Source organism: Poecile atricapillus, chromosome W, assembly GCF_030490865.1.
Source record: "Poecile atricapillus isolate bPoeAtr1 chromosome W, bPoeAtr1.hap1, whole genome shotgun sequence".
Taxonomy (NCBI): Eukaryota; Metazoa; Chordata; class Aves; order Passeriformes; family Paridae; genus Poecile; species Poecile atricapillus.
In genome coordinates, this window is record NC_081288.1 from 13,557,688 (window position 1) to 13,582,565 (window position 24,878).

General features: G+C 37.4%; 1 protein-coding gene across 7 annotated transcripts in view; it reads right to left on the minus strand.

Moving 5' to 3' along the window:
* The window catches only part of LOC131592199 (SRSF protein kinase 2), a 129,679-nt gene that overhangs the window by 32,410 nt on the left and 72,391 nt on the right, over positions 1–24,878 (minus strand). For all 7 annotated transcript variants that reach the window (XR_009280534.1, XM_058863547.1, XM_058863548.1 and 4 more), the window contains 4 exons: positions 10,261–10,412; positions 4,369–4,477; positions 3,736–3,823; positions 3,406–3,493 (listed from right to left, as the gene is read on the minus strand). Coding sequence is in view for 6 of the 7 variants with exons in the window: in XM_058863547.1 (XP_058719530.1) it covers positions 3,406–3,493; positions 3,736–3,823; positions 4,369–4,477; positions 10,261–10,412 (437 nt within the window). In the remaining variant the exon portion in view is untranslated. The remainder of the gene's footprint in view (positions 1–3,405; positions 3,494–3,735; positions 3,824–4,368; positions 4,478–10,260; positions 10,413–24,878) is intronic.

Below are 24,878 nucleotides of genomic sequence, written 5' to 3' on the forward strand. Positions count from 1 at the left end.
CTTACAGAAATGTTAAGCCTTGCCAGTAACCAGATGAGAAAGGGATGTAGGGAAGTAAACAGCTGAGAGGCAAGGGGCGAGCACCAAGAAGGAAGATGTAAGAGGAATGGCAGAGGCAGGCAGAAAGAGGGAAGGTCATCAGAAAGTGATGTCTACCTGAAAAAAAAGAGATTACAAGAAATTCCTCCCTTTCTGGGAGGATTTGGACAAACTCAAGGGATATTGCATACTGGAGAGACAACTGTAACGGAGAGAAGATATAGAGCAGGTTCAGTGTCGGGAGTAGGTATGCAGAAATGTGACTGCTGCCTGATTTACTATCCTGATCTGAAACACATTAACCTTAAGCCAGACTGTCCAGAACAAAGAGTGTGCGAAAACCTCTGCATTAACTATCAGGAGACCAGACTTGCAAGTCCCAGGATCCTCCTACAGCATCAATAACCTGACTGGTGAGCAGGTCCAAAAAGTCCTGCAGCAAAAAATCCCTGAAGCTCACCTAGAAGACATGCTTCTTGTGAAATGCTCTTCAGAGCAGCATAGGGGATACCTCACAGAAGAAAAACTAAGCACGGCAGCAAAAGTCAGAGTAAATATAACAATATTCAGCTGACAGGTTAAAGTGAGAACTGTGCTTTCTTGAGTCAAATCCTACCTGTAACTATCTATCTGCAAATACATATTACTCAAGCATTTAGAAATATGACAAAAGCTAAAGACTAGTTAAGCTCTAGTACCAGCACAGAAGACTTTAGGATGCATCTCAGCTGCTTTTGGACCAGCAGCATTTAGGCACTATGACATTTAATTAATACTCTATATATTTGGAGATACATTTATTACAATCATTATAATGTCTGATTATGTGGGAATGTTTCCTTACTTCTTCCATTTGTCTCTCAAAACACTTGTTCCATTATGTGATTATCTGAATCTTTCATTAAAAAAATGCTACACTGAAATGAACATTTATTATGGCTCTAAAAAAAAGTCCACTGCAAACATAGTAATTTACACTTACTGAAAACACCGAAGTGCCCAAGATCATGAATTCCTTTATTTCATGAAAAAGTAGTAACTGCAATCTTTGCAAAATATACAAGCAGCTAAAAAGTTATCAGCCTAGTGCAGCATAACACATTATTAAAATCCCTCTGTATATAAACACTTACTACAGCTCCTAGGAGAAGGATGATAGTTTGCAGTCACACAGTGCAGACCAATGGCTCTGCACATTCCCAGCTCTACTCTATGTAGTTCTTGACAATTTTCCCTGTTTGGAAGCTCCATGACATTTTGTGGTATTAGCCATCCAAAGGATTCACCCACCACTCTTCTGTCTTGTTTTAGCTTTCAAATGCATTCCACAACCAATAATCAAGCCTCTATGAGGCATATGCTGTTTTACAGTCAAGCAACAGATATTCAGTGACTTGCCCAAAGGAAGCTGGAAACAGCAGAGCATGGAAAAAATCTCAAATTACTCTATTTCTCTCAACCTCTGCAACTCATCAGTGACACTAATGTAGCACTAATATGGCACTTTAAAAAGTAAACAGCACCAAATATTAAAATCAATTACCTGATCCATCGTAAGAGAATCTACACCAAAGATTATTTTCCCTAGAACTTAAAAAGGAGCTGATGAAATAATCAATGCAACCAAGTGCTGCTCAAATAACTCAGGATGCACAAGCTGTTCTCAGGAAAACTCAAAGTATAAGATACTCAGTATCATATTTTTGCTGGCAGTCAGGACTTTGACAGACTTCCAGATGCAATTTAAATTTGAGTCCAGCATCAGCCCATCCTGTACATTGGCACTTTTCTGAAAAATGTACTTTTCAGTAAGGCAGGAACATTTGTCTTCTACATAAAAATTTCTGTACTGCCTGTTTTCAACATGAAGGCAAAACTGAAATAGAATAAATCAACATCAACTGTCCAGTTTCAATCTGCCAATACAAAGCTACCTGATCCCTTATTTTTCACTAGCACTTGGTCTCTTTCGGTTTTCTCAGTGTAAGTGCTATACTGTATAAAGATGTAAGTTTGTATATGCTTTCAAATTATTATCACTAACAAAATTTACTCTTCACACCTAGAAACAGCCCTCACCTTTAATACAGTTGTATTCTTAGCAAGAGTTTAAAAACATTATTGGGAAATTGCTCTGATAAACAGGTAAGAGTTATTTCTACATATAGCCATGAATGCATTATTGTACTCTTTATTTCATATTACTGTTTCACAATAAAAGAGTAAATCAAAATTTTTGGTTTCTAAAAGTAATTATTCTTCAACTGTACTACTGTCAGATGAAAATGAATAAAAATGAGGCAAAGGAAAAGGAGATTAGACACCCACCTAACTGGAACTGAGAATACCTGACCCCACACTCTCATTCTCACCACATACCCAAAGGTTCTGTAACTAATGTCAACAGACAGATGAACGGGATGAAAACTGCTTGCACACTCTATCCAAAAGGATGCTTTCTAGTGAGCATTCAGATCTACTGACAGTTACCTTTTACATTCCTCTCCTAGAAGATGGGAGTTGGTGAAAGGCACCTTAATCTGACCTGCTGAAGGTTGAAGGCACATCACCAAAATCAATGTATAATTAGGCTCCCTAGAGCAGGAACTGTCTCTCTCACACTATTATACCCATGAACAGTGAGGTCTGCTACTGGGCTCCAAAACACAATGGGCACACACGAGTCCAGCTGTAACAGTAAATGAAAGCACAGTAATATAATAAGCTGCTGAAATATCTAATACAATTAGCAAGGAGAACTCAGTTTAGCTCGACTCTAAAATCAAATATATTCACAGACCCAAAATTTACCCTGAGAATGAGTCAGTTATATTTCACATTATCTCTCTCTTTTTCCACCACCCCTCTTTTGCTTTTTTAAAGGAAGCTTTCAAAGGCAAAGCTTCACAACCTTTGCCAAAAACAAGGTTAACACCAGGCCAAAAGATGATTACGTGAACAAGAGAAGCCTCACACTTCTCACAAGAAAACAGAAAATAAGCTTTTTCACGACACTGACAATTTCTCTTTACCAGTCTAGAACAAAAAAATATTTGTAAGCTTCAATTATTACAAATGTTTTCAATAAACTCTATTTTTTAAGTAATCTATCTCTAGTTACACCTGACCATGACAGGACACATAAGACTTCTTTTTTACTTTTGCATTGTGTTCAGAAAAACCAGAGACTCTCTGGCACTCCAGAGAGTGCCTTACGCACTGCACTTCTCTTTCCATCTACATACATTTTGGTGTTTCTACTCTGCACGTTTCAAGTAAGATTAACTAGAAAAAAATCCAGAACTAAATGCTTACTTAGTTCAGTAGAACATTTTTAATGAGAATGCCATGTTTTCAAAAGGATACGAATTCCATTCATTCCAGAAATTTTGAAGTCATCAATTAGCTGTACAACCATATCCTTGTTGGGATCATTAGGGTCACTTTCACGAACCTAAACCAAGAATGCAAACACTGACATTTTAGGAAAAAAATCACTTTAAAATACTAATTAGTTAGATTCCCACAGAAACTTAAGTATTTTGGAGCTTCAGAAAACACGTTAACTCATAATAAGCCAGAAGAGGATAATACGTAAAAAAACAAAGATTTTAGAATCAATTCTCTGTGGTTCTTTTAATTCACTTTTACTGTTATTATTGTTATTGAACACTGTATTACAATAGCAATACTTACACATTTGAGCAACTTTATTTCATCCAAGGCTGTCTCTGTATAATGCTGGGCACTTTTTACAACTTTCATCGCAACAAACCTTTTTCCCCTTGAAAAGAAGAGACACATTTTCAACATGTATACCAAGCTAAAATAAACATACTTTGAAGGTTGGGAAATTTTAAATAGAATATTTCATAGTCTAACGCATTTGTACAGAAAATGCTGAAATTACACTTAACGACAACTTTTAACAATACTCTTAACATTGTAACTTATTGAGTATTTAATCTCCTTGATGCTAGTGTCCCTAAAATAGGAATCTGCTTACAGTTTTTATCATTTAATGAAGATAATTACATTTTTTCATTAAAGATACAAAATAAATAATCTAAGTTTATTCTTGCATGCTCAAGACAACATACAAATTTAATAAGCAAAGCTAATTTGTCAAAGAAAATAGGATTACATTTATTTCTGAGAGCTTCTATAAACTACTCCATTAATCAAGGACAAAATAAGACTATAGGCATCTTTCTGCACAAAATGACACTAAAAGTTTACGTAACTTCATCATGCACATAAAATAAAAGTTAATGCAAACAAAATAAAGTAACGTATTAAGAAATACATGGAAATAAATAGTTTTCTTACTGCATATCCCAGCATAGCCAGACTGTAGAGAAGTGTCCCCATCCTAACTTTCTAATAACATGATATCGGCCATTGAAAAGATCACCAATTTTCACTGGATGATAGCCTCCTTTCATGAAAAAACAAGTAGAAAAAAAGAATATTTAGAAAATAAACAATAATTCCCAGGTTTTCAAATCATTCTCTTGTAGTGTAAATTTTCCTCTTCAAATTGTTCTGTACTATAAATAGGAAATATAAAGAAAACTTTAATGGTAAAAATTCTGCCCTGCTTGGCCTGGAGGGAAAAAAATCATGTCCTGTAACTACTGTAGAGTTTATTCACCCTTCTCTCTTATGGCTTTTATTTATGGTAATCTTACCATCTGTTCTTTATTTCCTCAGGCTTATCTTCCACTTCACAGACAGTACAGAAAAGATCTACATTATTTCTTTATCATATCTGAAGCCCCTCCAGTCAACATATTTTGGATGACTGCAGAATCTCAACAGTGATTGGTTTAATTCCCATTTGTTATCAAATAATAAAAGCAGCAATAAAATACTTCCTGAGAAAATGTTAAGAACAACACAGACTTCATTGGTGCTGTTCTGCTTGGCTCCTGATTCACAGCAGCAATGGATGTGAATCTGATGTCTGAGGGTTTTACAGTGAGGAGAAAGAAGAGAAAAAAGGCAGCTCTAGGCTTTGTCTGAACTGCTTTTTCATTACTGAAGTCTGCAGTCCAAAGTTAAACAACTACACAGGTTCTCCACAACCCCATTAGGCAGAAAAGCCAACAGGACAGAGCAAGCTAGAGCTCAGGTTTCTAGGAGGTATAATGGAGCTTTTTATTTCCTTTGTATTTTGGGAGACATTCTTACTCCTAGTTAAACACAGGGAAGACAATGAACACACAAGATATTTATTCATACCTTAACAGACCAACAATAACATCCATAATTTTGCCTAAATTGCAAACAAATAATAAAGCTGCACCATGCAACCCTCCAGGACATCACCAGCAGCAGACTCAGAGCAGCTTTCAAGGAACCACTTCTTTGTCTCTTTCTGGTCCTTCACAATGCCATGACCAACTGTACTTTTGCAGGATCCTCAGCTACTGACTAACCCATTTAGAATCAGAAAAACCTCAGACTACTTTCTCGAAGTTTCTGGGTCTGTTTTGAATGCCCTGAAAATCTTGTTAGAAGTGGTTAAGACAACAATGTGAATTTATAACTTAATTCCTTGAATTTAAAACAGGGACTTCTCTCATCTCCTTCTATCTGTGGGAACAGTGATGTCAAATCTGGATATGTTTATATTCTTTATTGCTAATAACATCTTTTGCCTTAACATAAGTTCAGCAGTTTTTTATGAACTGCAAGATTTTTTATATACTGTAAGAGCAGATTAATAAATTTAACGCAACTGTGCTACAGAATTATAATGATTACATAGGAAAAGGATAAAGCTTAACTGACGTATTGTGTTAGATGCTGGTGTACCTAACTCACACCTTTGATATATGTGTGCTAATGTGTAACTGCAAGCTTAGCAAACAGCAGACACAGCTTCACCCAAAAGCTGACCCTTCCCTCGGGGAAGACCTCCCCAGCCCTCTCATCATTGGGAAGGAAATGTTCATGAAAGCTGCAGGACAACTCACCCGGTAAAGCAAAATGATACTTTCATTTCCACTGCTGAGCTGTGCCAACCTCAGTAAGGATGCCCACACTGCCAAGCGGGAACTCCTTATTTCCAAATCAAAAACCAGATCACTTTTGGAATACCTGACCAGATTTACTCTCCAGTAGAGAAGGGGGGGCATGGACTTACTGAGAATAAGGGCTGACTATTATACTGTCCATTTGCAAACAGAAACAGTATCAGCCACATATGAAGCTGAGTCTATTGCAGCTTCATTAATATAGAAATTTGCTGATTAAATGCAAGTACATGAATCAGTACTGATACAAAAATCAAAACTAAATTTGATTTTGTCTATTTAAGCATCCTTCTAGTAACAGCTGATGGAGATATTTAATAATCTGGAAAAATATAATCATTATTTAAGACAGCTCTTGACTGGTTTAAAACAAACAAACAAAAATATAATTACTTGGTAATTTTTTTCCCACAAAATTCTGTGCAGGATGATGAAGTCATATATGCAAGAGGAAAGTTAAGAGAACATACAGAAATTCTACCTTCCATTATGAAAAGATTTTTCACATATGTGAAGTGAATCGAACATGATGACCTGCAAAATTTATGTGAGACTTCCACATAATACACTATCACATAAAAATAGGTTTCTAGGAATAGTTCAGGCAAACAAGTGCCTTTTAAGTCTGACCCTATAAATAGCTTTTGGCATACTTGTGCTTCAGAGTCAAAAAATAATCAGAAATTTGTGATAGTTTCCTCCCATCACAGACAAAAGAAAACAGCATAGAAAGGAAATCAGACAAAGTTAATATACTGGGGCTTGGTAAGTTGTTTTAGTAAACTCTCCATGTTGGAAGCATAACAGTACTATATATGTAAAACTCATGTTGTTTTGATCCCTACATTACTGTCATAACTAATTATAGCAACACACCAGCATATGTGACAGATGCCAACAGTGGTAGCATATATAGCATATGAGTATATATATTTCACAAGATACTTTCCATTGACATAAGTCACAACAGAAGCAGTTTATCTCTTACCATTCCTGTACATGTTACTCTCTGCTTATTTGCATCAGCAACATATACATTTACAGGTTGTAGATAAACAGGTAACAACCCACTTAGTTATGCATATTTTAAAAACTGGTGTCATCCTATGATGAATGTAACCATTTAAGTTCTCCATGACATCAGAAGTATTTCTAAGTAATAGTAACAAGAAAACATCTATGCAAAATTAACAAGTTGATAAAAATTACGGGCTTTTGGAAAAACAAAACTGGCATTGGAAAATATACAATGTGTGTCATTGCTGATAATGTAACCAAAATAAACCCACCCTGTTGCAGTATTCACTGAAGCACACACAGAAAAAGAAGTGTCTCTCACAACTAGCTAGCTACATGCATGCAAGAAGGAGGGTCAGAAAAATGAGATCATTATTCCTGGATGTCTCCTGAATGTATTGGTAATTGTAGCTGGCTCTTCTATGTTTGTAAAGGGAATTATTCCCTTTGTGAACTGGATGAATGGGAGACATCTCCAGGGGGCAGAGAAGATGATCAGAGAAGCAAAAAATTCCAATTACATCCATGACACAACAGACTCTGAAAGAAAAAATCATCAAGTGTTTCAAGGCTTTTCAGAGAAGAAAAACTAGCTTTACAAAGTACCCCTCAAAAAATCATGCAGTTGGACATTTGATATTTCCATTTCTTAATCAAATAAATATTTGAAACGAATTTTATGCAAATTCAGTGACACAAACAGAATGTCACAGATTTAAACACGCCCTGGAGGAAGCCCCCAGGGAACGGAAGTTAATCTGCTTTTCACCGATGGCTGCTAGTCAGTCTATTTCACATCAGGTGCTAATACAAACTGATCCAATTTCCTCATTAAAAAACACTACTATGACTATTTAATAATTACCATGTAATGTGGTCAAGATGCAAATCTAGCACACAGTAACATACCCTTAAAAATTAAATTAGTAACAAAAATACTCAACAGGAAGTACAGCTAACAAGTTGTTTGTTGAATTCCTGAAAAAAAATAATTATATAGTCATCATCAAAATTTCCTTCCTATGAAATTTCAGACTGTGGTTGAGAAGAGATGAAGTATGCTCTGGGCTTCAGTCAAAGATCCTGGAAGACTGCCATTTTGAAGACAAAATTAGGAATAAAAGAGACACTCCAGTAATAAATGGCAATTTCCAAATCTTTATCTTCCACTCTGTAAATACAGATTAGGCTACCCAAAACAGAAAAATACACTCAAACTAATAAAACATCTCTCAAAAAAATGGAAAATGTATCTAAAAGCCATTCTGGACTTCATTACCAAATAATTTTCTTATTCCCTATACAGAATATAAAATTTATACACAAAACCCAATATGGTCATGGAATTCAGATCCTTATGGTGTCCTTCCCTTCAGTTCCATGCCAGCAGACTGAAAGAAGGAAATGCACTGCTCAGTCTGACAGGAAATTAGGGTCAGGAAACAAGTAAATCCTCTACTGAAGCAGCAAAAGCACTGCTCTCGTAGAAACAAGTAATGATCAAGACACCCAAATGAACCAAACCTTGAACCAGCCTTGATATACTTTCAAAAATTCAAACCCTCAGGATCAGAAAAAAATCAGAAGAACTTTTATGCATACAGAAGTTTCCTTTAATTTTTCAGGAATCCTGCAAGTATTCTTAGTGTAACATACAGTTTATTTCAAAAGTATACAGATCTCATTACTGAGCTGCCCTAGTCAAACAGGTAACTCATAAGCAGGCTCTCAACTTAGACTATTTTTTGGTTTGTGATCTAGCTTCTGCAGATGATGACATTTTAAAAGGGATACTGGAAAACAGACAACAATAGATTGTCTGAAATTAAATGCAGTCCTTACTTCATAGAATAAAGTCAGACCTTTGAAATGCTTAATCTCAAGGAAATACAGATGTTTACAAGTACACAGATGTTTAAACAAACCCTTATTCACTGATGGAACATGTTAAAGACACCAAAAGAGTTATCGTATGGAACAAATGTGTTTTAACACAACTAATTAAAAAACCAAACCAAAATGCTTAAGCATGGTTTAGCAACATGCTTTACTTTTTCCTGCTGTGGACTCTGACACCTAGTTTGAGTTTATTGTTTGACTTTCACTACTGGCATTTGTAAGTCACTTAGACATTTGAATATATTAATAAAACTTCTTACACCAAAATGAAATAGTCACTTTTCACTGTTAAATATGTAAATACAAAATACTTTTCCAAGCTGGAATGGGGAATTCTTAAAAATCACATTTCCAGGCTTATACAGAAAACTTCTGATTAAGAAGACATTATCATGTGTTTCTTGGTATGAGGAATACAGAATACCAGATATAGTCAAGTGCGCATAGAATGATTTTTGTATATTTAAAAATATTGATCTGAAATGATAAAATTCTAATGTAAGTATATTTGTATTCTTGAAATCTATTACAATAAGTAACCCAGAGTTGACAGAACTGTTATTTATCGTTTTTCATGTAAGTACAGTGCACATTCTACCCTAATGGAAACAGACTTGCAACTTTAGCAACAACTTTAAAATAAACTTAAATATTGACACCATTGTACCGCAGTTATGCTTTTATGCACTTAACAATATTTAAAAACTGAATATAACCAATACAAAAATTAAGGAAACTGAGTTAAAATGAAGATGTAGTAGAGAGCCTCAGACAATGCCGAGAGCTGTGAAAGACACCATGTGGAAAGGAAGCATGTAACATCTTAGGCTAGTGCAGGTGAGAGAAGAAAGGGGAAAAAAAAAGATACAGTTTAAAAAATAAATTTGGGTAAAGGCACCAAGGCATTTTAGAATGTTTTGGAGCATGAGAAGAGTTGCTTGTCTTGGTTTGGGTGCTTCAATTTCTCTTACAATTCACATGAATCAAGGTAAGTTTACTCTCAATTCTTATACTTGGGACATAAGGAAGAATACAGGGATGCCATACTTGTATATTTATTGAAAAATGTATAAACAAGCTATGGCTAAGTGAAAAACTAATCTGAAGACAATTATGCATCAGGACCTGAAATGAAGGGCTGTTCCCAATTCTTGTATAAGTAAATTCCATGATTAAAGATCAGCTCTTTAAAAATCCCTCAAGAACCAGAACTAAGACTGGCATGACAGTATTTACCCTCTCAGCAGTGGTGCACTGCACTCACCTTTACAGTAATCTGCGGGATCCTCTTGCTCCTCATCGTCCGAGCCCAAAATCTCCTCCTCTGGCTCGGGCGGCGCGGGCTCCGGCAGGGGCGGAGGCGGCGGCGGGGGGGGAGGCGGGGGTGCAGAGGGAGCTTTCTGCTGAGGCTCTGGCCTGCAAATGACAGAGAGCGCACTCACTAAAGAGCCTCCTCACGGGGGTAAGCCCAGCCCTTCAGGGGGTGAAAAACCAGGGAGGCATCTCACATTCTGTCACCTTTCAGAGCCTCTTTGGGACACGGGATAGGCGTGCACAGGGAGGAACCTGGCCAAACCAAGAGCGGCTCTCAAGTGAAAGAGCTTGCGATAGACACACAAAGTATATAATGAGATACAGACGAGCTTTTGAAATTCCTGATGAGCAAATGAGACATTAAAACCATCTTCCTGAGCACAACTGAAGAAATATTTTTCAAAGAATATCAAGTTATTCAAATGCTCCTGCCTGCTAGCTGAAGTAGGAAAGATCTCATTAATGCACAGCAAGAAACAATCTTCTAAAGACACTGATCCAAATCTTAATGCCTTTCTCCTCTGTAGCTGCTGCCAACACTGGAAAGCTGTATCAGTATACAAAATACTGAAAACGTCTATTAGAAAGTGAGAGAAAACTCATCTTCCTAGGTACTCTACCATGCTCATCCCAGAGCATATCTTTAAAAAAATAAATATAAAGCATATACTTTAATACACAATAATTAAAAAGAAACAAAACAGAATCACCCACCAAAGCTTGACACGACCAGGCAAGAGATGGGGTTATATTTTTGTCCTGCAACTCCAATTTTTTTAAAAACCCAAACAAAGTGAAATATATTTTATATCCTGTTCTGAAGAAAGCTGTACTTGGTACAACTACAAATTACTCACATTTCAAAACTGAGTATTTTCAATGGACTTAAGTACAGGGTTGAGGCGATATGACCTCTTTATCACTTAATTAAGAAAGTCTTCCCCAAACAGGTTGATACTGTTATTTTTTTGTATTCATACCTCTTACAAATTAAAAGGATATACTTTCCAAATATATTTGCAAAGTAACTTTAAGCATTTGTACCATCAAAAGCTGCTATAATTTACATTTAAATCTACTTCAAATTAACCACATCTAAAAAACAATGTATTAACAGTATTTTGTCCTTCATGTCATAAAAAAACAGAAATCTGTAATTTGCTGGTGTTTCAGCACCTACAATTAAGATCCAAATACTTCCTTCAACATGAGTAAAAACTGTACTTATGTTTATCCCACTTCAAGTCCTCCTCCTCATAATTCCTTTTTCTTTTCACACACTGCAATTGCTCAAGACAGACAGAGCATTTGGTGTCAAAGAGAACATGGCTGGTCAGAAACAAATACCACTGGCAGCACTCAACACCTGCACAGCAGCTGCTATTACACCTTTGCTTAAAAGGACATCACTGCAAGCTGCACTGCATACCAAATTTATCTATCTGCCTGCTACCCCTTTCAGATTATAAAATTCTTCCATCAATAAATGGTCAGATTTAAAAAGGGGTATTTTGAACTAATTTATCAATGATCTAAGTTATGATGAAAAATGTAATGAAATACATGAATTTATATAATTTTTAACAACATGAAACTAGACAGAAAAGAAAGAATTAATCCATTTGTACAATAAGAAAATAAATATATATGCACATGTTCCTACTTAAAATTATGTTGGTTGTTTGCCTCCCTCTTTCATTTTTGGCTCCCAGAAGATGTCTTTATCTGGTACACTGAGAGGAAAGAAAACTGCAAATGGAAGGTTCAGAACATTCTCTGACCAGCTAATCTTACTACGAACCGGATTACTGGCTGTCCTGGTTTCATGAACCAGCCTGGCTTCACAGTGTCAGCAAGCTGACAGCTCCCACACCTGATCTGAAAGCTTTAATCCAACAAACCATTATAAAAGGACCTACATTACAAACCCTGAAACTTCATTTGCTGGGCACAGGACCATTCTGGATACACAGATCAAGAACTATGAACACTTAAAAATTAATAACTAACGGTTGGACTTGAGGGCCTTAAAAGTCCTTTCCAACCTAAATGATTCTACAAGCAATAAAACGAATGCAGAGTGAAACAGCCTGCACTTCATCAATATACCTGAAAGCAGGGTACCAGGAACACAGGCACATCCATCAGTGCCTGGACTCCTTATTTTGGATGGGATCATAGACATTGTTTTCACCACAGGTGTCCATGTTATTATTTTGGTCACATAAAATGTACAACTATAGAAAAGTTCAGCGTAGGATAGGGAAATAGACCATGGTATAAGTTTAAAAATTCATTGAAATAAGGTTAAGAAAACAGGATTGCTTCTGAGACTTTCTCAAGCTACTGCATTTGACTTTGGTTTGAAAGGGGTTATTTCTCCTGTCTTCAATCCCGGTTGATTTTTATATTCAGAAGTGTTTTCTTACTGACTTTTGTGGGTACCAGGAAGGAAGGAAAGATATTACTCTATTTCCTTCTGGAGTTATTTAAGATTTTCATCTGCAAATAATAAAACACTGTCCATTTAACTTTGCTTGCATCTTTTGGAGCAATCAAATATTAGTACAGAAAGATGAGAGAGGGAAACAAAAATGCTGAGTTACATCAGTCTGACTGCTAATTCTGCATTTTTGGCTATTTTTTCCTCTCGTTTAGAATTCTTACCTAGAGATTCTTATCGTTCTTTGGTTTTGTTCACTTTTATTTTTCTAGGATATATGTAAAGATTAAGTCTTCAACACTTCACTTGATGGCTTAAATTCTGCCTACAGGTTGAGTAACTCATCCTGGCATCCCCATTCCTGCTCTTCTGCCAATTCACAGTTTCACAGTGTTAGGAAGGACATGAATGAGAGAACTCCAGTTCTGCTATTTCTAAGTTGCCCTTTCATTGAATTGCAAAGATAAACTATGATGAATGCTTCAACATCTCCATTTGTGATTTAGCGCATGAATACAGAGTTTATTCATCTTAGATTTCATTTTTTTCAGTATAGTCTGCTAAAATGTAAATTATTTTTCTTTTGAGTAGACTTTTAAAACATCATTGGCAATAAAAAATCCAACCATTTAGAAACTTGTGAGTCACAAACATGTCTGTAATCTCCATTTCCTTTTCAAAACATAATTGTCAAATACTATTACAACACAAAAAGCTATTCAACAACCATTATTTCAAGTTATTAGTCTTTCTTATTCCTAAAATGCTATGTAATGATATGCATTAGGGAACACATGCATGTGAGATAAATATTAAACCTGCCTTTCTTTTTTCTGAAGTAATCACTTGGTACTCTGTGGTCTGCCACTATTAGGTTGTTCATCACCATCCAAGCATAAACACTCAATTAACAGAAGACGACACCATTTCTAGACTCTCAGTACTTTGTCAGCGGGTATGCAGAGAACTGACCATCTCCACAGGCTACAATCACAAACCTTAAAATTGTATTGAAAGAAACACTAAAAACAATTAGCAAACACTAGCCAGCATTTCTGTCTTTTAATTACTGCCTTTTCCATGGACAAAAATTAATTTACAGCAAAGTTCAATCAAAATACAATTAGATCCTATTTTTAAACTGCTCTTAGAGGAAATACTTAGTAAAAGACAAAGGAAAAGCTGAAGTATTTCTCCTCTACAGTGAACTTGAAGCAAAATGCATCAAAACCCTGCATGAAGTCTTACAATAAATCAACTGCCCACTGTTATGAAACACAACATTTCTGACAACTTAATTTTACTGTTCTCCCTCATGGACATGTTGCTCCACGCTCCCACTGGGTATCAGCCAACAGGAAAAGCAATCTCCTTAACACTCAAACCTTAAAATTCTGAGAATATTATACTATGAGAAATCCAGAAAATTCCATTCTTTTTTTGTTGTTGATGATCTTGTGGGGTCATTTGCTATTCTTCTATTCTGGAAAAGGTGAAACAAGAGTAGTGAGAGTGATTAAAATCACAAAATGCCTTCCATATGGGAAGCATCTGAACATACCAGAGCTCTTCAGCCAGGAAAACAAGACAGCACAGTGCTACAAAATATTGAGAGATACCGAGAAGGCAAATAGGAAATGGCTGTCCATTGCCTCATCCCACACAAATTGAGCCAAGCTGATTGAAAACTCTAAAAAACTAAATTACTCATGCAATATGATGTTAAAAACGAAAACGAACTTTTTTCCCTTGGATATCATGGATAAGAGAAGCTAGTTAAGTTCAAGTAGGGCTCAAAAAACTCATGGAAGAAAATCTAACTGATGGCTGACCCAGGACTGCCTTTGACTCATGAAGCCCAGCAGCCTGGGATGGCTGGGTGTGGAACAGTATTCAGCACACTGGGGCACAACCCTGCACTCCTCCCCAGGAAACTGCTCTTGGCCAGAGGGAATGCAGCTGCACCTTGGGTCTGTCCTCTTGCAGTCACTCCATCTTCAGACATTCCTTTATTTTCCTCAACTAATGAATAATTTCCATTACTAAAAACCAAAACAGACTTCAGGCCTCTTTATCCAAAACCCTCCTAGAAAAAAAAAATATGATTTCATTATGAAGTAATGGATAAGAATGTCTTGAAGGCAAGACTGCTATAGATGAAGACTACCTGAGGAAAACCTCCTGCTCCCATGGGGAACAGGCATACAACAGCAGAAGTCCCTCTCTATGAACACTGTACTGCACTCAGGGTGACTACTCTTAGGTAAACAAAGCTTTACCTTGAAAGTAGCTAAAACCTGCACCTGATTCTCCTACCTTTAGGAAAGCATCATTTCAGAAGGAAAACAGACTGTGTCAAATGAAAAAAAATACTGGGAGACAGAAAATTGCCGGAATAGACTAAAAACTGCCTCAGTCTGAGGGGAAAATAAAACTCCCCTTAAGATTTTCAGATGAACACAACCAAAGACATATAACAAAAAATGCAGTTAAAAATAGGTTAAATGACTTCTTCATATACCTAATAAAATATGGAATAAAGTATGTTCTAACAATGTTATGAACCTTCTGCCATGTCCACAGAGGTTCTACAGGGAATTTCAATTTGAACTGGTAAAAAAGAGGAAGCAAGGGGGAGGGTGAGCATCAGAAGAATTACGCTGTAAGCCTCCTAAGAGATAGGAGCTTTACAAAATCTACTAGTGAGTGTGGGTCCATCTGTAAGAAGCTCCAGCTATGCTCCTCTCCAGCTCCTGAAGGCAAAAGCTTTTATGCTCCAAGACTCTCAAGGTTCTGTAGAGTTAAAAGTCTGAAATCTCTGTACACATATATCTTCTTACAGCTGTTTTTAATTGCTGAAAGACTCAGCTACTTGGATCCCTTTTTCATTTGTTCAAATGGTGTCTGCTTTACGAGCTGAATTCTTGCCTGCTCTTTTTTGTCAAATGCAAATTTAGCTTAATTAGACAGGTGCCTTCTAACACTGAGTTCTTTGAACCGGATGCAACCTTAAACAGAGGCTTTCTAAATAAATTCACACACATAAAACAAACAACAAAAACATAAGAAAGATCAAAATAACTCTGAAGTTATCACTCAAGGAAAAGAATTATGTTTCATGTTACAAGTAAGATTTTAAGTGGATTATAATTCAGAATATTTTTAAATGTTAATAGTTGTGATGAATTATTTGTAATTTAATCACTATTTTTAATTATGGCAGAGGTCTTCTTACCATTTGCAGAAAAAAAAGTCTACAAATCCTGAAGAAAATAGGGCATAAGGAGATGTGTTTTTAACTAACTACAAGAAAGTGTTGATGTGAACTTCCAGGGAAAGCTTTGCTATACATGAAAAGCACTATTTGTGTTGTTATTGTAGTACAAAACTGTACTACAATCTCCAATTCTAGAAAATTTATGCATAAAAAGAGAGAGCACTGGTATGTCATAAGCATGAAGCAGTTTCTACATCTGGTCATTATCGAACAAAATATTAACTGGGACTGTTAACATTCCTTCCAAAGTTACCATCTACCATCAAACATTAATAGAAGCACCAGTAAAAATCCCTCCTGGAAGGGAGCAGGCTGAGACACAGTAGCTTTCGTAACCTCAAATAGCAACACAGAATGAATTTTTCATTCCCATCTTGCTTACTAGTCTTTTGGAGGCCACCTTGGGCTTGAATGCACACTCAAAGTCCAAGTGAAATGCCAAGAACACTGCCTTCTTCTGTTCAAAACAACAGCTACTATAAATAAATGCCATTTCACGCAGCAAGTACTGCAGTTTTAGCACGCCACCGCCCCAGCCCAGGATCACAGGAAGAGCATATCACCATGGGCAGAGCTGAGGGGACCCAGTAGCAGCCTACCATTACATCAAATCACATCTAGGATGAAGCAGTAAAGTCTGCTAAGTTTAGGAGGCAGCTCTTACGGCCTTTCTCTGACATAGTTACACCAAGCTCCCAGAAGTAACTGGTTTCAAGCTCTGAAAGTCAGTGCCAAATGAAATTTTGTTCTCAAAGAAATGTGATTCTGTTAAAATGTTCTTAAGACAGCAAATCATAAGCCAAATGTATCCAGAAAGCCTCAAGCTTATCTGGACTTGTGAAAGTAATTTGTTTTCTTCCTCAAATACTGTTTTTCTCACATAGCTGTGTTTTCCAGACAAGTCATCTATTAGAGACTGCAAAGGAAAAAAAGTCAACAGTTAATTAAAAACTACAGACCCACCTGGCAGCACAAAAAGAAAGTAGATGAAGATACTTAGCAGCTTGCACCTTACCTGCATTTCTAGTCACCAGTAAAGTGTTGTAAAGGTTGAGAATGTTAAAATCATAGAACACCTTGAGTTGGAAAGGACCAACCAGCATCATCAAATCCATCTCCTGGTCCTTCAGAAGACAGCCCCAGAAATCACACCATGTGCCTGAACATTTCATCCAAATGTTTCTTAACTCTGTCAGGCTTGATGCCGTGACCATTTCCCTGGGGTTCCAGTGCCCAGCCACCGCCTGGGTAAAGAACTTTTTCCCAGTATTGAACCTAAACCTTCCTTGACTCCATGCCATCTCCTCGAGTCCTGTCACTGATCACGTGAGTGATGAGATCACCTTCTGCAGAAGAGGTGACTGTCAGATCCAGCTTCACAGAGACAGCAGGCACTGGGCAACCTGAGAGCTGGAGAGCTACACTTACCATCACGTGTGTCTTGGTGGGGGTCCCTGTCACAGCTGAGGCAGTGACTCCAGCAGCTACCAGCAAATGAGTTCTGAGGCGTGACCAGAGCAACCCTAAGCAAGTGTTGACTACTAAGACCGGGGATGAGGGCACCTCTTTGTGCCCTTCTGCACCAACTGCTGAGTTTGTTCACTGCCTCTCTTAGCAGCTCCCAGACGCCACAGTCTGGTGCCTGGTTCATGGGTTGCATGTACTTGATTCTTCCACCCTGCCAGTGAAATGGCCTCTGTGGAGAGGAGCCTTTCCTCATGCCCTATTTGCCTTCTGTGATTGCTTGCATTCACTAGGAGCTATATTTCAAAGGCATGGAGATGGTTACACTGCGTTTAATCTCCCACCGCTGCTCTGGCAACACCCAAGTCCCATCAGGAGGTCCCACAAGAGCTTTTGGCTAAAAAAATTTAAGAAATTCCAAAGAGCCCTAGTGGAAAGACAGAGCTGTCATAAATCCATGTAATACGTATTGATCAATGGATAATACAGTTTCTTATATATACATCCTAACATGTCAAAATAAAACTTTCACCTGAAGTACATCAGATATGGAATACCACTCCAATATAATGATAAGAAAATTGTTAAAAAATAAGCTAGTCTCATAAACCACACTTCAAGTTGAAGCTTCAACTTTTTCAAATCCTCTTGCAACAAGAATTCCTTCTCATGCTGCAAAGCTTCTTCCTCTATCCATGTGCAGCAACCTGCACTTACAACCAGTAAGAGGACCTGACAGAAAACACTAGCCAACAGTGACAGAAATGGCCACTATTTTGACTTCTTTTTCCTCACACCATGGCCACACAACGGATTACTTTTAACAGAATGACTCAGAAGTATATAAATGGAAATTAATTTTTTACTTTCTTTCTGGCATGTTATGTTGTAGTATTTAATTTCTGCCTTTCTCTCTGGCATGTTAAATTATAGTGTCTCTAGTCTTTCTATTAATAAGATTTATTCAGAAAACATGCTGTTGTTGCTTCAGTATCCTGCAGTTGCCACTAGCAACAAATTTACGTTTTGAAGGAGGGGGAAAGAATCACCCTCTGCTCTCCAACAACCCTAACTGACCCTGGAGATGTTAGCAGATTTAACTTGATTTAGCACCAAAACCACTTAAGTGACTGACCCTTTGAGGTCAAATATGGACTGAAATATGAATTATTAACTACAAAATACAGGATTTAGTCTTTATCACAAGACAATAACAAAGCATATATTACATTTATATGTTAGAAACCATATGAACACAAATGAAGACAAATGAAGCAAAATAAACTGAAGTAAACCAACAAATGCAGTGTTTCACTCCCTTTTTTACCTGTTTAACAGCCTAGTAGAAAAGATTTCATAGGAATAGTGAAATTGCAGCACTTCACTTAATATCAAATGCAGTCGAGCAGCAGAATACCTCTTGCCTTTGGCTGGTTGGCTTTTTTCTGGCCCCTAAAGCACCCTGGTAAAATGTAATCCTGGCTTCATGTGATCATCTCAGTGCAAAAATACATTTTTCATGTCCATGTTTACTTAACGTTTAGAAGACCCATTCATCTCGTTAAGTGTGAATGCATCATGCCCTGGATTATGTCTGGGAACTCAATTCTTCAGGCTATGAGAAAAGGGTAAGCAGACAGGCATTTTGCATTGGACAAACACTGAGGGACATGACTGGCAGGTGAGAAACCAGAGCCTGAAGGAACAAGGTTGCATGACTAAGCCAGCAATTAGAACCTCTCTGTCTACAGCAAATACAAACATTCGCTGCAGTGGTAAATTCTGAATGCTCCAGTTGGAATTCTATTGATACCAGACTTCTCCTCATTAAGCTTGCTTTCAAGTCAAAACAAGCATTTTACATGAACTCTATATTAACTCCTTTTCACTAACAGGTTTTCTTTCAAAATAAAGAATTTAATTCAATCCTTCAAAAAACACACTGCTCTTCTCCCAAACTTCCAAATCACAGTAGCATTTCCTCTACAAAACAAGAGTTTTAATAAATCTCTTTACAATTGCTACTAGCATTTATGGAAGTACCCAGCTTCCATTGCAATATCATTAAAACTAATAAAAGCAAGCTAAACAAGCAACTCAAAACATTTTGACTTAATTATTTGACATAAGTTGCAAAGATGCCTATCATGCAAAAACTTGTTGCTAGTGTTCAATATAGTCAGCTATATTCTTCCATTTTGGGTATATGTGGTCATAAGTACAATATATAAAATGTCTGCTTTGAGTTTTTCTCTGTATATCACTCACTCCTGTTAATTTAAGCACTGATTTTCCTAACAGAAATAAGTAAAAGCAGCAAAAAGTTTGCCAAGTCCAGCTGCAGTTGAAGCCCAGCAAATGGAAAAATCGCAGATGTTTTTCACAAAAACCCATTTTCATCCAAATACAGATAAATAACAAGCAGCTGGTTCTAGCTTCATGACCATTTACTTCATCTTTCTGTCTTCTTGTCTTCATAGAGGCAGTAGCAATTACTCTTCAATCACGTGAAAACACTTTTAATTTGGATAACTTTGATAAACTCATCTTTAAGAAAGCAGTTACTTAAGCTCCTTGGCTTACAAAGTATCTTTTTTTAAGTGCCCAGACCTCTGATTTTTTTTAAGTTGACTTCTCATACTTCTTAAGGCAAAACCAAAGTTTATCTCTTGCCCAACAACCTCATAGAATGTGGCATATTTTATTTTATGCAGATGTTGTTTCCAAGAGGCATTGCATTCAGTTTGCTCTCCTGTCACATTCCCTCAATGAAGAGGTCGTCAGTCTGTAAGAACCCTCCATGAGCCCTTTGTCTTTCCAGATGTTTCCAGGGAGATGCCTTTCCATCCCTTATTTGCATCAACCATTTGCCTTGGGAGCTGAAGGAGCAATTTTGGAGCTTTTCTATTATTTTTAAACCTTGCAAGTGAAGGACCTTTCATTTAATTTGATCTTCAATAAGCAAGTAGCCTTTTCAGTAGAGTTAGGAAAGTCACTCCAGTATTACAAAGCACCGTCCAGCTGGCTTGACGGAGGCAGTTTTGTATACTAAACACTGTGACAACTCCTGTTGAGATTTTCAGAATCTATTTTGTGTCAGCAAGTCTGAGAATAAGGGTTATCAGACCATCTGACTCATCCCAGCCTTGGCATGCTTTACCTCACAGCATGGCTGCTGGATGACTCACTTATTGGAATATTCCTATTTCAAACAGCAAGAGAGTCTCATCCATGGTGGAAAAGCACTCAAGGAATCCCAGCTGTCATGGTATCCCAGATGAACTGTCTCCCCTGTTGAGAAGATGCAACTAGTCAAGAGGCACCTGCCTGCCAAAATGACATCTCTCCATATCCTGAGTCTTGCTAACACAACACTGTGACTGAAGCTTCTTCTACCAGGGCAGTAACTCCACAGCTCAGGAAAGGAATCTCACCTTGTAAAGGTAAATTCTGGACCCAGTTTATAATAGGAAGTGGACAGCAACTATTATTTCCATGAGCCTACAGCCTTCTGCTCACTTCTCCAGGGGTAACCTTATCTCAGGGCTTGTTATGGAAGGACAACTGTGTCTGCTGCACCTGATCCCACACAGAGCTCTGAAAGACTGAACAACTTTCCTAATCTAGGTTTCAAAAGTCAAATGACCAAGGTAATTGGAATGGTACACTAAAGATCAGAAACACTGTTGTGCCAAGTTCTAACAGCAGTAAAGGACTATGATGGCATGAATTCAAACCTGTAACATTTTACAAGCAGAAACTGAGGTCCCAGGAACATGGCAGGCTTACTGCTGCTGAAAATGTAAATGTTAAGGTGTTACAGTGGTGACAAAACTGATCTGACTGGTGCTAGAACTATGATACATTACATATGTTTGTGATGTGCCAATGTCGTGACTTTCACTGACACAGTGCCAAAGGCAGCTAAAGTCTCCTCTGCCACTGGCTCAGTAACAAGCCTCAGAGAAGTCTTCAAGCTATGGAGACTCTCAATAATAATGAATGGTAAAGAGCTGAAGAAAACTCTGAATTGAACCACTGTGTTTCAGGAGATGAGGCTAAGAAGAACTGGAAGCATAGAAGGATCATCTCCCCTTATGTAAGTTACTGCAAAGGCAAAGCTGGTTTTCTCTTCCTGAACCAAGGTGTGTATATACAGTCAGTGCCCTGTGTAAGCAGGCTATCACTGAGAGTTTTGATTCACTAAACCTCTGAAAACACGATAGCTGAAGCACATCCTGACTGCAGGATGGGATGGAGATATTCCACTATAAAATGAAACATCCTTAAATTATCAGCAAGACAACCAAGCCTTGGACAGCTGTAAAATGCCTTTGAGCTTAATTCTGATTGATAGTGTGGGTGCCAGACATAGGAAAAGGCTAATATTCCTCCATGAACATTTTATCTACTTGGATTTCTACAAGAGTCCCAGCTAGGGTAAATCAGTTCCCTTTAGACATTTGATGAATTGTTGCTAGGCAACATCAGACACAGACTAACTGTATAGTGCCAGGGTTGGGAAATAAAGATGATGATTCATAGGGATGAACAGAGCCCTTCACACTTCTAAAGAATACTGCTTCCAGTTCGGTTAATCTTCTCAGAAGGTTTGACTTCTCAGAACATCCCACTTCACTGAGGTGGAGCAAGTACTTTGCTGTAGGAGGAATACAGAAATGCAAAGAGATCATAGAATCCTTTGGGTCAGAAAAGGCCTTTAAGGTCATCAAATCCAACCATTAACGCAGCACTGTCAAGTCCAGCACTAATTCATGTCCCTAAGCGCCACATCTACACATCTTTTAACACCTCCAGCATTGGTGACTCAACCACCCACTCAACAGTCAAGATGAACAAATCTTCACCCTAGTCACACCAAAACTGCAGGATTAAGAAAACCCTCCCCCAAAATGACTCCCAGTACTAAGAACCATTGAAGGAAAACAGAGGGTTGAAAAAACAAACAAGGATTATCTTTATTAAATGCAGAAACAGAGCAAAAAGGCTGCCATAAAAAAAAAAAAAAAGAAAAGCATTTTTCTTTAAGTCTTTGTGACTCTAATTTCTTTGTGAAAATAATTTGAAAGGAGTTCAGAAGGTGAAACTAGAATGAAAATGCTAGGAGACTATGCCTTAGTCTATTTTCTCCCTGATTTGCCTCAGGACAAAACTTTCTTTGTCCTCAGTACATAAGTCTCCTTGCTATTTCCATGTAAATATAGCATTTATAACTGTGTACGTATTTAACAGCAGCTTTCTGTAATGTTAGATAGAATTAAAAATTATTTTTCTATTGCAAACAGCAAACAATAGGTTTCAATTTCTATTGTCAGCGGTATCTACTTATCCAACAAATTTATAAAAATTGCTAAATGTTTTTGTGGCTTGAAATACATTTCCTGTCTAAAAATGTAGGTCTGCACCTCTTCCCTTGCAAAAAAATACCAACCACAGCACAGCATCAGCCTTTCTCCCAGTGCCACCGTGTTGCCATGGAAACTGGACCAATTTCTACTGCCAACATAGGTTCCATGTAAGCAGGAAATGAGCTTAAGTAATATTTATATAATATGCAACAGAGAACATATATACAACATTTAGATTTCACTGGAGGCCTCCAGACCGGCTGAAGCAGTTTTAAGTATTCTCAGACTGTTTCTATCAGACATTCAAAGTATATTTTTATTACTAGTCTCAAAAGCATAGCATAGGAAATGCACACAGATGTGGAATTCAGTATATTCCTTTCTCCTTGTTTCCACTCAAAAAGAGAGATAAGCTCCATGCTTCGTAAGTAAGTAAAATCATGTGGTTTTCAAATCTCCTGTAAAGAAACTAGAAGTTAATTTATTCCTTTAAGAGCCTCACTCTCAAAAAGGCATAGGAGACTATGGAGGCTATTTTTGTTACACAATCTGAAACAAAGGAAAACAAACTTAACCTTCAGTATTCCTCTTCCTTTAATAGGATAGCATGTCTTTCTTCTCTTCCCCCATGCCCTCTTTAAAAAAATTTCCTATAAAAATATTGCCATAAAAACACTGCCCCACAATTCTGGTAGGGGTTTGGTGTTGGTTTTTAATTCTGAATACAAGCTGTGTATGCCCACAGTCATAGAAGGGACCTCTGGAGATCATCTGGTCCAACATCCTTGCTGCTCCAGCCAAACCACCTAGAGTCAGCTGTCCAGAACCATCTCCAGATGGCTTACTTGGAGTATCTCCAAGGATGGAGATCCTACCATGTCTCTCATGGGCAACCAATCCACACTAGTGCTCAGCTTCCAGCAGCAGGCATGAGATCAGGAGACAGATTCAAACTTCTAAACAGCAAATAACCCACTGAATGATGCCCAAAATACATTTTCAATACCAAAACAATTTTGTTAGGCAGTTTACTGTAAAGTGACATAACACAAAATACATTTCAAGCATACTTAAAGGGGTGGGAAATGATGCAGAGATTTTCACATAGAAGAAAAACACTAAGTCAAATTTCCCTCACCTCTCTTAGATTCTCTCAGAACACTTTTTCAAAAGTAACATGTTGAAAAGTAGTCTTAAGTAATTTTTTTTTTTTTGTATGGAAGAATTTCTAACTAGAAATATGAGAGCAGGAGACACAGAAGCTACACAAATTCTCTGTGCAGACAACCTGAGGAAGACTCAAAAGCTTCTCTTTTGAGAAAGATTTGAAAATATTTAAATCCTTGATCTGCACAATCAGAAATCTAATTTTTACTTCAAGTAGCTAGTTCTTCTCTATATACCATAAAGCCAATACCCAAAAGCTATTACTAAACTCAAGTATTACCCTCTTACTCAGCTATATAGCCTTGCTTCCAAATAAAATGTGTTAAAGTTGCAAACATTAACTGGAACGAATTATCTTGAGGGCAGAAATCCCATAAAAAGGAGCAGATGCAAGAACTTGAGCACAGTGATATTAGAAAGGCTATTCTAGGTCAGTTCAGTGATCCACACAGACCAATAGCCTATATTTAGAAAAACTGCTACATGCAGATGTCAAAGGAAAAGCATAAGAGCAAACTAAGCACACAGGGATCCTTCCTCCCATAAGCAGTTCCATGGTCTCTAGAAAATGGAAGCTCCAAGGCCACCAGATGGGATTTCTGTGAATTTAGTAACTCCCACCTAATGTTTACTCCATAAATCTATCCAGTTCCCCTCTGAGCAAATGGAAACTTCTAACATCCATCTCATATGGCGTGAAATTCCAGAGCATACTTACACCTTTTCCAAAAGATCATCACTTCGTGTTTGTTCTGTATCTGCCATCTCGCAGCTTCCACTGGTATCCTCTGATTCTTGTCCTGAAAGCCTGCAAACATCCATTCTGCAGTCACCTTCTCCTTGGCACA